This window comes from Hemiscyllium ocellatum, chromosome 26, assembly GCF_020745735.1.
Source record: "Hemiscyllium ocellatum isolate sHemOce1 chromosome 26, sHemOce1.pat.X.cur, whole genome shotgun sequence".
Classification (NCBI taxonomy): Eukaryota; Metazoa; Chordata; class Chondrichthyes; order Orectolobiformes; family Hemiscylliidae; genus Hemiscyllium; species Hemiscyllium ocellatum.
Genome location: NC_083426.1, coordinates 15360807 through 15376203, shown reverse-complemented (window position 1 = coordinate 15376203; position 15397 = coordinate 15360807). Strand labels below are relative to the sequence as shown.

At 40.0% G+C, this 15397-nt stretch overlaps 1 protein-coding gene across 2 annotated transcripts in view; it reads left to right on the top strand.

The window, feature by feature from the left end:
• Positions 1-12338, top strand: part of LOC132828361 (ubiquitin carboxyl-terminal hydrolase 49-like) — a 72720-nt gene extending 60382 nt beyond the window's left edge. The window contains exons 4-7 of one of the 2 annotated variants that reach the window (XM_060845394.1): positions 2004-2202; positions 3053-3161; positions 7027-7232; positions 8423-12338. In XM_060845394.1, coding sequence (XP_060701377.1) covers positions 2004-2202; positions 3053-3161; positions 7027-7232; positions 8423-8616 — 708 coding nt within the window. In that variant the 3' untranslated portion in view covers positions 8617-12338. Of the gene's footprint in view, positions 1-2003; positions 2203-3052; positions 3162-7011; positions 7233-8422 lie in introns of both variants that reach the window. The other variant, XM_060845393.1, reaches the window with a different exon arrangement.
• The last annotated feature ends 3059 nt before the right edge of the window (positions 12339-15397 follow it).

Here is a 15397-nt window from a genome sequence, read left to right as displayed (position 1 = left end):
AACTGTGATCTCCAGCATCTGCAGACCTCACTTTTTACCCAATTACAGACCCCAGTTAGCTTAATATCTGTAGTGGCGAGTCTATAATTCAGGATGGTAACCGAATCTCACGTATTCAGTTAATCAGGGATAGTTAGCATAGATTCATGACAGTTAGGTCATGCCTGACAAACCCTATTGAATTTTTGGGTTGGCTTGGGTAATGAACAAGTAAATATGTGGACGTTGTTTATATGGACTTTGAGAAGGCATTTGATCAAGTCCCATATAAGAGACTGTTAGCCAAGGTAGACACCAACAGAATTGAGGCTAAATTATTGACATGGCTAGAAAATTGGTTGGCAAGCAACAGAAAGGAGGGATAATGGAGAGGTCCTCAAATTGGCAAGATGTGACCAGTGGTGTCCCACAAGGGGAAAAATGAAAGAACTGTGGATGCTGGAAATCTGAAGCAAAAACAGAAATTGCTGGAGAACTCTCATCTTGGAGATAAAGTAAAAAATGTCTTATAAAAGGTCGTTGGACCCGAAGCGTTAACTCTGCTTACTCTCTGTAGATGCTGCCTGACCTGTTGAGTCTCTCCAGCAGTTTGTTTTTAAGTTCCATCAGAATCTGTTAGAACCTCCTGATTATTCACATTATTTATTAACGACTTGGTTAATGACATAGAAAGTTGTATATCAAGTTTGCTGATGACACACAGTTCGATGGCATTGTAGACAGTGTAGATGAGAGCGTACAATTACAAAGGGATATTGATAGTGGATCGGCAAAATTGTGGCAGATAAAATTCTTTATAAGCAAATGTGAGGTTATCCATTTTGGACTGACAAGGGAGAGGGAGCATGTGACTTTCTAGATAACATGAAGTTAAATACAGTGAATGTTGAAAGATACTTTGTGAGAGGGTGGGTTCAGGTGTATAGATCTTTAAAATGTCATGAACTGTTGCTGAAAATAATTAAGAAAGCTTAATGGTATGCTGGCCTTTATATCTCGAGAACAGGAGTACAAGGATGCAGAAGCTATGCTGCAGTTGTACAAAACCCTTGTTAGACGCCACTTGGAGTACTGTGAGCAGATCCAGGCAACAGGTTAAATGCCGACCTGAGGTTACACACATTAGGTCTGCTTCCTCTAGAATGTAAAAGGTTAAGAAGTGAGCTGATTGAAGCCATCAAGATATTAACAGGGTGGATAAAAATAAAGTATTTCCACTGGTTAAGGATTCTAGAACTAGGGCACATAGTGAGAATTAGGACCAGACCATGCAGTAGAGATGTTAGGAAGCACTTCTACACACAGGATACTAGATGTTTATAACTCTGCTCCCCAAACTGCAGTGGAACCTGTTAATTTTAAATCTGGATAGATATTTATTAAGCGAAGGTATTGAGGGATATATGCTAAAAGCAGGTGTATGGAATTAGGCTACAGATTAGTTGTGATCTCATTGAAAGGTGAAACAGGCTCGAGGGGCTGAATGGCCACCTGTCCCATGTTCCTGTTACTAAACTGAGCAATGGTTAGATCAGCAGTGGTTTTCAGTTTTGGCTGTCCTGTCTAGAAAGAAAATGACAATAGGTTCACCAAGTTGATCCCAAAGATTGGAAATTAAAGTTTAAAGCTATGTTCTGACTTTACCTATTGACTAAGAAATTTAGGTACAGCTTTAAAATAAATTTTAAATAATTTTAAAAGGGTGAACAGAGGCTATTTTCTCTAGCCATAGCATCGTTCAGAAGTGGTCAACAATTTAAAGTCCTATGAAAATGGAATATAATGGAAATGGCTTGCTTCAAAGTTGGCAAACATAGAATCCCTTTACTAGTGAAGACAAAGATTGCACCTTTCCAGGAAATAACGGATAAATATGCTTTAGAGAGAATTGACACAGATGGATAGAATGGCCTTATTTGTGCTATAAACCATAAGCCATTTTATGGGGTAAGTCACCTTTAGTATTCTGGGAAATCTGTTCATATTATTATCCCTTTCTACAGGTCACATGCCTGACATGCAACTACAAATCCAACACCATTGAACCATTTTGGGATCTTTCACTGGAGTTTCCAGAGCGTTATCATTGTCTTCAGAAGGGTGCTACTCAGCTTAAAGAATGCACTCTGACGGAAATGCTGGCAAAGTTTACAGAAACGGAGGCTTTGGAAGGAAGGATTTACGCTTGCGACCAGTGCAACAGTAAGCAGTGCTCCTTTTAAGTGAGCTTTCCTCTCAGATGAGCTCTCTGACGCTTGCTATTCAGACTTGAAGTACTCAAGACTTTTGCACCTGTGGAATGAGTATATTCTTAGATGTGCCTAGAATTTTTGTTTTTAATAAGCCCCTCTTGCCCTGTTCAGATATGTTATGACACACTTCCAAAGCAAGTTAGACTTGATCCTGGCTATCCACAACCAATCCTGTCCTGACTGTATGCTTACATAAGCAACGATAATCGCTAAATGGAAAGCAAGAGCAGGAATTATGATTTCCCTGTCGAAAGGTTCTGACAGCATTTGAAGTGCCCATACAGAGATGGCAAGACTTCATAAGGACAGGGATCATCTTTAGAATTCTTCTGGCCTGTATGGCTATTCACTGCTTCAACAAACTGAAGCATTGTGAGAAATACTAAATTGTGGCCACTTCATGGGACCTTAAGATAACACAGATTCATACTTCTTTTATCATGTATTTTTCTAGTTGTCATTGCATTGTTCTCAATTACTGTTAGATCAAAAATACCTTTTGAACATTTGCATCGAAGGATTAGTCCACTCAGCACACTGTTTGGTCTAGAACAACCACAAAGCATTCCTTGTCACAGAACAAACTTAAGCTGTGAAGCATTGTTATAAGTAGGACAGTGACGTATACCAGTGCATCTGACCTTAAGTACTTTTAACTGAAAATATGATTACCCTTCTCTTTGTCTGTTTCAGTAAAATATCAGTTAAAGTGATACATAAGCAACAGCATAGAGCAGTTGGGCCAAATGTCCTGTTTCTTTGCTACGAATTTTATATAATTCTGGCTAATTATCTCTCAGGTAAACGACGAAAATCCTCGCCAAAGCCCCTTGTCCTGACAGAAGCTCAAAAACAGCTAATGATATACAGACTACCTCAGGTCCTCCGTCTGCACCTTAAAAGATTCAGGTAAGATGAATTTGCTGCAGCTGCAAAAGCTTGTGTTCCTATCACTGTTGCTTAATCTATGACTATTTTAATTGGTACGTTTGTCATTTCAGTGCTCAAATGCAGAGCACTCTTGAATTAGAAATGTGTTCAAGTCTCACACCAGAAACCTCACAAATTTCTAGGCAAGCACTTCACTATAAGGTGTGACAGAGGGAGTACTGCACTATCAGAAGTGCAATCTTTCAGATTAAATTTGAGCTAAGATGCTGTCTGCTCTATTGGCATCTGCAAAGAATTCCATGGCGCTATTTCAAAGAAGACTAGAGAAGTTATCCCTGGTGTCTTGACCGATAGTTATCCCTTAATCGACATCACTGAAAACAAATTATCCAATAATTATCATCTTGCTGTTTGTAGGAGATGCTCACTCAAACTTAGGTGCCACATTACACAGCGATTACACTTCAGAAGGACACTTCATTGGAAGGCATGAAATAAAAGTTTTTAATTCTTCTTTACTCTTTCCAAGAAAATAACTTCATTTTGATTAGAATCTGAGCTAAGTGTAGTCAGCTTGTTGAGTCATCAGTGAGACCATTCTAGTTGCCGTCTAGTTTCTGCAATATTCCGTCCGTTTTGTTTTTTATTAAAATACATATTGAATTAAAGATTTCTTACAAATCTTTTCATTCCTCTCAAAGGCACATTGCATAAATGTGGGAGTTCCTTAGACACCCCCTAAAATAAATGTATTTAATATTTCATTTTATCAATATGATAAGCTAACCTTGAACTGAAGTTACCCCAGACTGAAACAAGTTGGAAAATCCTAAGAGAATTGGTGCTCTGGCTTTCATTGGTGAAAAGCAGATGATGGCATTTGTACTGTGTATGAGAAAGCAGAGTTCCTCATGTTAGTAACCATTTATTGCCGGAGCACTGATGCAGCAAAACATTGTCTATTTATTGATTGATTACTCTAGGCCTGACAGGGATATTAAATGCATATTGCATGAACTGTCCATTTCTGCAGTAGTGTACAGTCTTGGCTAAGCAGACAGCATATCCTCACAGCATCCTTTCCTGGCCTGTCTTTGATTTATCATATTACTTGCCTGGCAGTCGATGTTGGATGCACAGAAGTTTCCTCCTCTTAATACAATTCTTTAGTGCTCCCTGACCACCACTTCCATCTCTCGAGCTGTTTTAAGTTGAGAAATACCTTTCAGCACCGTTGTTGCTCTTCACCTTGAAGAGTACGTTTCTGACAATGTATCTGCACCATCACCAAGCCTGTGTACTTTCAGTCCACAACTTTGCTGAACTCTGTTCCTATCCCCGTGCATTCACGACTGGAGTTGACAACCTTGCTTTTGATACTTGATAATTTCAATGCTGTCCTGACTGGCCTTCTAACATCCATCCCATATAAGTTTATGCTCATCCACAACATTGCTTGTATCTTAATTTGCTCTGGATCTCTCTCCCTGTACAGGGAAACCTCGATTATCCAAACAAGATGGATGGGCATTATTTTGTTCAGATAATCGATTATTCAGCTAATCGATTAAATGCCTTTCCTCTGGGGCTCGGAGTTTTTAAAAGTCTGCCCACCGTTCAGGAGACAGCAGCAGCGCACCGCCCTCCCCAACACCATCCAACACCACCACCGCTCGCCCCCAAACATGTCCAACACCGCCCCATCCAATACTGCCTGCCCTTCCAACACCGCCCTCCGCCCCCCCCCCCCCCCCCCCCCCCCCCCCATCCCTGTTCAACACTGCTTGCCCCCACCCCCACACACAACATTTTACTGTAACGTTTTGATAGGTTCCACAATTGTCCTGTACAGGACAATGCTGGACAGATTATTTGAGGAAGGGGGGTGTTTAGGATATATCCCTCTGTAGAACTCCAGGGAAGGTATGGGGAGAGAGAATGGGCAGGAGGTCAGTCATTTGGAGATGGTGTTTGTTTAATCACTGTAAACAAAAGACACGATCAGTGTTGGAAACACATCTTTGATGTAATGTTTCTATTGGGACCTCCAATCTCCTTTGGATAATCCGATTTTCGGATAATCGAGATTCCTCTGTATTTCTGACCTCCTGGTCTGACACTGTCTTAATTTTGAAATTCTCCTCCTTGTTTTCAGATTTCCCCCATCTACTTAGCCTCTTCCACACCTACAAATCTTTTCAATTTGTGCTTTTCCATTTCTAAGTTCAATTCTTAAAACCCAGCTGTTGATCGAGTTTTTGGACGTCGGTCTTGTTCTCTCCAATGACTTCGTGTCAGAGATATTTTGATGTCACTCTTATTTAACTTTGGAAAGCAGCAGCATTTTACCTGAGAGATTAGTCTAGGGCAGAGGTGGGGAACCTTTTCATGTTGGAAGGCAGCATTATGTTAGTTGTAATCTAATAAGGTCGCATCCAAGAAACTTCAATTATATATTCTTCAAAATTCACATTATTTTGTAAAAATCTAACTACTATGTACTAACTAACTTAAAAAAAGAAAATATTAATTCTCAAGTTAACTAACCTTTTAATGACTTTGTTCTGACTATTTTTTTGTAGGAAAGCATTTGAATATTTGGTTGCAGCATGGGGGTCTGCAGTTTTAGCCCTCATGACTTACCAATTTTCTAATTGTGGCGGTCAGTCTGTGAGGATTATTTTGTTGAATTTTCTTTTACACTCTGGTATTTTAAATACATTCATTTTAAGATTAAAATAATATAGGATGAAAAAAAACATATGAATAAAAAAAAAGACTTTGTTCTGCAAAATTTGGATTCATTCAAAAGGCCACACACACTGGCCCAGAAGGCTGCAGGTTCCCCATCCCTGGTCGAGGGCTTCCTTTTGATTCTCCTCTTCCCAATCGGATCTGCCCCATAAACAAGAGCCTGCTGTATAGCATTGCTGTGCTGGTACAGAATTTTGCTCTAGGTTTAGCACGGTGTATTGGTGCTCTGTTACATTGCCCCAGCGACAACTGATATTTTATACCATTTGAATTAATTCTGTGTTTAGATATCATGACACCTTGTATCCACTATATTCCCTTTCTTTTACCAATTGATGCATTTGTTCTGTGGGCCTAATTTTTACCCTGTTAAATAAACCGATGTGTAAATGCCTGGCCCTATATATTTTCCTCACTTTATTTCTCCCCCTTTCTTCCTCTTGCCTCCTGCAAGTGTTTACCCTTTTTTGGTATTATAACATGGTTCCACAGTTCCTTCCAGGTTTCGCAGGAGTGCAGACAGCAGCACTCGAGAGTGTGACACACAGTGGGCAAAGAGGCAACGTGTGAGTTAGGTCTATGCATGGTCTTGCAGCAATCTTAACACAACCAGACAATTTCAGAAACCAGTGAAGGGAATTTAAGGGAAGCATTTCATGGTTGTTGGTGATTCTCTAGTTCCTTGCCCCAAGGATAGGTTATTTGTATGTCCCTTTAACAGTGAATGCAATGCTAAACATCACAGCACTAAGCAATTCTGCATTATGATATTGTGGAAGTGTTAAGCTATTTTGGAATGCATTGCAATCAAGGCATCTCCTGTCCTGGTGCACAACTTTCTGCTGAGGTACTGAGGTGCTATCCTGGTTAATATAGTTTTCATTATATTTGCTGCTTTTCTTACCGTGGGAAGCCTGTATCCCTGCTGTGGCTGAGATAGCTAACTCAGCACGCACCAAAGATTAAACTTTTCACCTTTTGTTGTTGGGAATTGTTGTATTTAAACAAACTAATAAAATGACTTATTTTTATCTGGTTATCTTATACAGAATCAGTATTTTTTACAGGGCATTGATGTACTGTACTCGTGTTCCTTATTTCCCTCTTGATGCAGCTACTGTGTTTTTAGGTGGTCTGGCCGCAACCATCGTGAGAAGATAGGGGTGCATGTCAACTTCGACCAGGTATTAAACATGGAGCCTTACTGCTGCAGGGACTCTTCCTCCACTCTTGGCAAGGAAAGCTTCATATATGACCTCTCAGCTGTGGTGATGCATCATGGAAAAGGATTTGGCTCAGGACACTATACCGCATACTGCTACAACACAGAAGGAGGTCAGTATACTTTTATTGAGAAAGGGTGTTAAATGTCCATTACTATGGAAGTACAATGGTGGAGCTCTTCCCTTCGACTCAAAGCTTCCGGAGTCATTTCTGAATTCATACTCAGCAGGGTAGATCTTACAGTGGGTACCGCAGTGCCCAGTTGAAAAACTTGGCAACCCACTCCTGATTGCATTGACGTGCCCCCTGCTCATAAAAATGTCCTTAAGAAGATAGTCTTGCCTGACTATGATGCCCTCTGAGTATGAGTAGCCTGACAACCTCCATTTACCTGGCAGAACCAGAACGATGACTTTTTTGAGTTATCAAAGGGTTGTTGGCCATCATCCAAAATTGGCATCAAACGTAGTAATTTCCTCCTTCTCTGCAGCTTCCAGTGAATCATACTGTATGTCAGCGATCTTCCCCTTCTAAGTGAGATATTCCAAATTAGGAATGAGCATAGTCCTCTCTAAAGAACTTCATTTGAGTTGAAGTGTCATCATTTAGTTACGACCACAATTGCACAAATGTCAATTATTTCCTCTGGTGACATCTATAAGTGCAGTGAAATTGTCAGGTTTGCTTCTTTCTGAATCCTCCAAGAGAAAATTTGATTGTTGCAGTATTTGTAGAATATGTTTGAACAATTTGTTGCCGTTCTCTGTTATGAAAAGGATTATTTGAGGTGACGGACTTATCACAGTGAGGAGTGTTTGCTTGAAATAGCTAAACCAGGAAAGAAATAAAATAGCTAAATAATAATGAAAAGTGCAAAATAATCTTAGTCCAGTCTGTCACTTTCCTCCTCCAACTATTTCAAAACTTCCAAGATGTTATGTTTCTTCTGATCACTTTCCCAAAGATGTGATGTAGGTCAGACTGGCTTAACAAAGTGCACTTAGTGGTGTAGAACAAGTCCACAGATGAAATAGCTCCCATCCTGTAGCCCACTGACTCTGTCTCAACATAAGGAGAATGGCCATTTGGATAAAATAACAGAAGGCTAGTGTCATCCAAGGAAGGAGTGGCATCCGCAAGAGTGAAATGGAGAGTGGATAAGACTTTAGGATTTTCGGGGGAGTGCAAGTTGCATACCAGACTATACGTAATTTAATGGACATATTATATATGAATAAATATTCTGAAAATAAACACTACATTTTACAAGTCTGCTGTATCTTTTTTTTTCCCTCTTTTAGAGTTTTGGGTCCACTGTAATGACTCTAAGCTAAATGTGTGCAGTGTGGAGGACGTGTGCAAGACCCAAGCCTACATTCTCTTTTACACTCAAAGAACCGTGCAGAACAGAGTGGGGTTTGTCACAGACATGCATTCTGAACCTCAGGTGCCAACCAGAAATCCAGAGAAGAACAGGAGACTGACCTTCCCCTAGCATGGGGTGCAAAAATCATTATTGGAATTCACTGAAACCATCCAGCGTCAGCCATTGGGAACCATGTTGGGGCTGATCAAACACAGATGTGTTCTTTTGTGGGCTACAGTTGCCCTAGGGCTCGTTTACTGAAGCATATATAGCCTTCCTATGCATAATATGGTAGGGTTTAATTCCGTACTTGTCGATTAAAATGGTTTTTTTCAAAGTGTCCAACTGTCCCAGGTCAGATGATGTGGATGTGTATGGTATCAACATTCTTGTTGCAAAAGTTTTATTCCCCATCCACCCCCCCCCCCCAAAACAAAAGGTGACACATCTATTGTCAACATTTATGTTGCTGGCTGATCTTGAGATGCAACATTTCTGATACTTGCTTTCATCCTTTAACTCCCAGAAGGTGCCTTTGTTTGCCACATGATTCACTGACTGAACATAGGTACGCGTGTTCAACCCATTCTCATTGTGTACTGGATGCAGAATTGTTTACTCCCTGTGGTGCAATAGCAAGCTAAGCTTGATCTGATTCACTAATTCTGCATTTTCACATCATGGCCAGGGCTGTTTCACATTTGCATTGACCCTTCACTAATTATTTCAGGCTCCATTGTACCAGCTATGACTTGCCGCTAATGCTGCAGAACAGTGAAGAAACCACAAGAGAAATCCTTGTCCCTTTGCTCCCATTTTATGATTTTGTACTTTATTTAAGTGTAAGGACTCGTGCTGTGAAGAATTACTGACGCAACACCAGTCTCCTCACTAAAACTACTTACAGGCTTGTATGAACCTTTATAAGATGTTCTTTTTCTGATAATGTAAATCCCTCTGTTGTGAGTGATCGCTTCAGAACACACTGTTCTTGGGAGTTAAAGCAGCCATAGTGATTCAATGCACTTCTGCAAACTCTTCCTTGCCTGAGCTTTTGTCTGCTGGATTTTGTGTGAGGGTAGAGATTTAGTGTTTTCAGCCAAGTCCTGGTCTTTAGATAGTATGTGCGTAGCTGATCATGCAACAATAACATGGCAGCTTTGGAACTGTAAGTTACGATTTTTGCAACAATTTCAAAATAAATGTGGGAGATTAATTTTATTCAACATTAGTTTACATGTGTAAGTAGTCTTTGCCAATTGTGTGACCTCCCTTATCCATTAAGAATTGGTTTAACTTTGATAATTCTTTTAGGAATTCAGACTATTCAGAACAAAACAAAAACACAATTCTGCTGCCTTACAGCTAGCAGGTTTGAATATATTCCCAGTTTTCAGAGTAATGTTGTCCCAAGGGCTGTTGGCCACAGTGGGTTGCCACAGCATTGGTTGGGCAATTCCTTTGTCTGCTCCTGGGATCTCACGGAGTTAACTAATCTTTCCCAGTATAATGGTAGTAGTGTCCCTAGACGAGGTGGGTTGGAAGGAAAATCAGTGAGGAATAGCCCCAGTCGCTGCTGCAAGTTGTGTCTGTTCACGTCAGGCACGTTTTATCAACATCAGATGCTGAGCGCTTGTGGAGCTGCACTGTAGCGTGGGTCACCTCCTTCAAAGGGAGGAGCAAGAAAAGGAGGAATTTAGTATACGTTTGTAGTGTGCCAGCATAATAAATCAGAGAGAGAGAGAAGGGTGCAAGTGGCGGGGGGAAAGAGGAGATCTGCTGTTGTCAAGTCGCTGATACATATACAACGGTGAGAAGTTTGGTTTGTTGTCTGTTTTTTCCTGACTTAGTTTGATACACCTTAGGGGAGATGGGTAAAGCTGCGTGAAATATGGTGCCATTGAGTTTTAAATCTTATTTGAATTTGTCATTCCTTTTCCGAGTGGGATTTTTGAAAAGTTCAGAATCCAGCTGTCAAACTGTTCACAGACATGTTTTCAGTATTCGGCTCCCAGGTCGGTGCCAGTGCATCACTCGGCTGGAGATCGCACTATGCCTGTGCAATGATTTTTTTTCTCTCTGGCTGATCCTTTCCTGTTCCTCAGGGGACAGATTGCTCTCTGTTTTGCCATCCTTCATCCAGCAACTCAGACAGTGAACTGGCAAAAGTACTCAGGAGGATGAAAGTTTTAAATATTTGTTGAGACAAATTTGAATTCACTCTTGCCTTTTTTACTTTCTTATCTTCTCCTTAAGTTTAGAATTTGCTGTGCTATTGTAATGTGCTGCTTCCCCTCACTGCAATCCATCCTCCCAGTTGTAGATATTTTTACTTAACCTATTCAGACACCTATGGAATAAGTGGGACTTAAACCCAGGCCTTCTACCCTAGAGATAGGAACACTACCACTGCACGACAGAAACCAATTGTAAACTTAGTGGCATCGATTGCTCTGCCCATCTGGTTTGATTCTTACCTTGGGCTACTGTCTATTTGGAGTTTGCACATTCTCCCCGGGTCTGTCACCCACAATCCAAAGGTGTGCAGGTAAAGTGAATTGACCAGGCTAAATTGCCTTAGTCAGGGGTAAATATAGGATCGGGGAATGGGTTTGTTACTCTTTGGAGGGTCGGTGTGGACTTGTTGGTCCAAATGGCCTGTTTCCACACTGTAGGCAATCTAATCTAGATTCTGGTTCACTTGAATCACTGCTGGCTATCACTTGCTTTGTTGATTTCAAACAATGGTGCTTCAAAACTTAAGATATTTCATATTTAGTGTGACAGCTAACAGGGGAGGCTGTGTATATCAGTCTGTTACAGCGAGGCACCCGTCTGCTTTCCACCAGTGCAAATGCTTCAGATCCTCTATGCATATCATTTGATAATGAACTGCCAACTTGTTAGCAGTTTGCAAACCATGACAACCTTTTACATCCTCTTGGAAATATCAAAAAGTCCAATTTGAGCCATATAAAAGGAAACAACAAGTACTGATTATGTTGTTTCTGTAAGCTCAATAGAATATGGTGCAGAAATGCTACTGTGGTGCCCCAGAACGGTCAGTGGCTGAGCTTTTTAATGTAACAAATTGCATGCAGCACCTGCCTGCTCATCAGTCATTGAGTTTAATCTGAAAACCAGTTTACATGTATCAAAATAAAGTCAGATCTGGGTCCCCATTTCTGTACTCTTGGTACCTGCTTGCAAGTTGTAACATTGTACCATGCATCTAAAATGAATTTGGATGTAGAAAGCTATATGGGTTTCTGTAAACGAGTCCTCATCCATATTACAATACAGGTACAGCTCGTGTTTGGTTAAAAGTTATTTCCTTTTTGCCCACCGGGCTCTCAGAAATTGCACGACCAGACAGTTTTGTGTTATTTGATTCCATGCTCCCCTCCAGTTGTTTGGAGTGGAAAACAATCCCAAAGCAGAGTAATAGAAGGAAATGTATTCAAACACCAGCTCAAATAACTAACTTAGGTTTGACTTCACTGAAAACTGAGCCTGAGATGGTGCTATAGGTTGATGATCTTTTTCATTTATCTTGGGCAAAACTTTTTATGCAATAACAGTGCTGAACATTGGAGAGCAAGGTAATCAACCAAAACCTTATTCTTGTTACATCTACCATATGAAATAAAAATGAACATGAGAAACAAATTTTGCAAGCTCATAATGCCACCCAGTGATGTCTTAAATTACCATTGCCATTGATTTTGAATAATGGAGTGGAGAATATATTAAGATGATACCAATATTTAGTGCAATCATTACATTTGCTGTCCTAAACATCCAGGAGAAAGTGAGGACTGCAGATGCTGGAGATCAGACCTGAAAATGTATTGCTGGAAAAGCACAGCAGGTCAGGCAGCATCCAAGGAGCGGGAGAATCGACATTTCGGGCATGAGCCCTTCAGGATTCCTAAAGAAGGGCTCATGCCCGAAACGTCGATTCTCCTGCTCCTTGGATGCTGCCTGACCTGCTGCGCTTTTCCAGCAACACACTTTCAGCTCTGTCCTAAACATCCACACACAATTTCCTTCAGCACAGGGCTACCCTTCATGTGGCTATTCCTACAATGCAACCTGACCTAAATACTCTATCTGAGGCTTCCTATGTGGTACAATTCTGCCCTAAAGACATTTTGTCTGTAGTTGGTTCTCCAGTGCAGTACTGGCTTAACTATCCAATTTAAGATTTATTTTATTAGCAGGACAATCTGATTGTTGTGTCTGGCCTCACAGACACTATTCTGGTTCTTTGCTGTTTCAAAAAGAGTGACAAAGCTTTGCCAATTGTGGAATAGCTTTTCCACTTGTTAGGTTTGCAATTCCACATCGAATAGCTCAATTGTATAGCAAGGGAAGATTCTATATTAACACAAACAAATTATTGCAAGTACAGGACGTCTGATATAAAAACAGAAAATGCTGAAAAACACATTAATTCAGACAGCATCTGCATAGAGAGAAACAGCGTTATAGTCATAGCATCATACAGAACGGAAACAGTCCCCTCGATCCAACCAGTCCATGCCGACAATGTTCCCAAGCTAAACTGACCCATCTGCCTGCAAATGGCCTATATCCCTCCAAATCTCTCCTATTTGTGATCTTATCCAAATGTCTGTTAAATGTTGTAACTGTACCTTCATCCACCACTTTTTCTGGCAATTCATTCTACACATGAGCCACTCTGTGTTAATAAAAAGGTTGACAATCCTACATCTGAGCCTGCGTTTGGTTGATGCTAACTGATTTCAGTTGGGGTACTAGGATTGGCCTCAAAATCTCTAAGTTGGAAAAGGATAATCTGCAGCCAGGGTTCCCCCTCTTTATTCTATTCAGTTACATATGTTGGAAGTGTTGTTGGGTATTAGTTGTGATATTTCCCATGGTTGAATAGTCTATTGGCCCTCAATTTTGAGGGGAGTGGTGTGAACAATGACAAATCGGGCAATAAACTGGAATTCAAGCAAAATATCCAAACTACTGAATAACGAAATGCTGCCCTTATATATGATTATATAATTTTGAAAGCAAATATCTTCCAAATTGGAACTTGAGAGAAGAAAGTACCAATTAAGTATCAAAAATTTAAACCTGAGCTATTTATGACTTGAATTGCAAGCTCCAGTTCTAATAGCAAAACAAAATTTTCCACTTTGTCGTAAACTGCATTAAGTTCAATACATTCTGAGAGAAATGGCTGTTTGCTTTCTTCTGTTGACCAATGGTGATGTATGTTCCAGTTTGTTTGGCAGATTTCTCTCAATGTATTGAGAAATCTTTTGAAAAATCCTATCTTTGAAACATAAGTTTTTCCTTAGTTTCTCCTATCAAACTTCTTTTGGCAAAAGTTATCTTATGGTATTTTTTAAGAGAACTGCTTCCAATCATTTGAATTTTCATGCAGTTTCAAAATATTGAGTAAAATAAACACGATTTTATTGTGGAGTTAACTGAAAAGGTTTCCATTATAAGAAAAATTAAGTTTGACACTATTGAGCTAGATTATTTTCAGTGTTATTAGTCTTGTTCACCTCTGGTATCTAACCAATTTTCCAATTCTATTAACGTATGAATGAAGGCGATTATATAAAAATAGATTTGATTTGAAGTTCTTAGTGTCAGTCAGATTAATTTTACAGGTAAATCCATCATTGCTTGATAAGTTTGAACTAGATATAATCTTGCTTTTGCACTATGTAATGAGGTAGCAAAGGACTGATCCATTATCGACAGTTTTGTTCTGCTTACAACTTGCTAATACTTGGTCGAGAATTGGCACTGATGTCTCATTTCTTGAACTTCAGTAAAATGATCAGATCAGAGCAAGTCAGCACCAAGCTGTTCAACATGGGGCGGATTGATATGGTATTGCCATGAATCAGCTCCACTCAGAAAGGTGTTTCCTTCAGCAATCATGGTGTGTACAACTATTTTACCTGGCAGACAGTGAGGATTTTAGAGGGGTGGATAATTGTTTGAGGTACTCCAGAACAGCTATTGCCTGGTGACCATCCCTGACCACAAACCACAACCTTAAGAAGAAGGGAAACCATCCGATGATCAGCCATTTTATTAAAACATTCTGAATCAACAGTGATACATAACTATTGCAGGCCTGATTGAATTATCATGAGTTGACAGTGGTGTAAATTGGATCCAGTGCTTGCATGTCACAATTAATGCAGATATCTAGCAATACAACCTGCCAGCCAGTTGCAGGTCCTCCCTATGTATACAGCCACATTACTCCAGTGTTGTCTTAATTCCGCAAAATGACTCTGGTTGGGATGGGGAGGGGGATTTCCTATGTGGATATTGCATCAGTACAGTCTCCTGGTGAAACTGTTCGAAGCTGCCTAAGTGGATTTAGTGCATTATCACTAGATAATGGTGCCAAATTTCTATATAATTATGGCATTTAGGTCATAGAGCTTGTTGAGGGATTGTGTCTAAATAGTACTTAGGTATTACACATCCTGTCCACCGTTGCCCTGTTATTTTGGTATCTACTTAAATTGATAGGAATTTACATCTTAAAATCAAGATTTAATTTTACAAATACACTTGAAAACCAAATTGACGGATCATTATTTCAAAGTGAATTAGAAAATTGAACCTGAGAAATATAATGATGATATATCCAAGATTTATTTTTGACTCGCAGTAACACTTCAAATCCAAAGTGGATAAGGGGAATTGGTAAAATGGATTTTGGAGGTGAGGTCAGATGTGTGGAACATAAAGGTAGAATTAGACTATTCGGTTAAATCTGCACCTTTGCTGCATTTTTATCAGCCTTTGCTCCATATCCCTTGACAAATTTACACAATGAAAAACAAACCTGTCTCATGGTCCGAAAGCTCCCAGCGCACTCAGTCTTTGTGGTGGT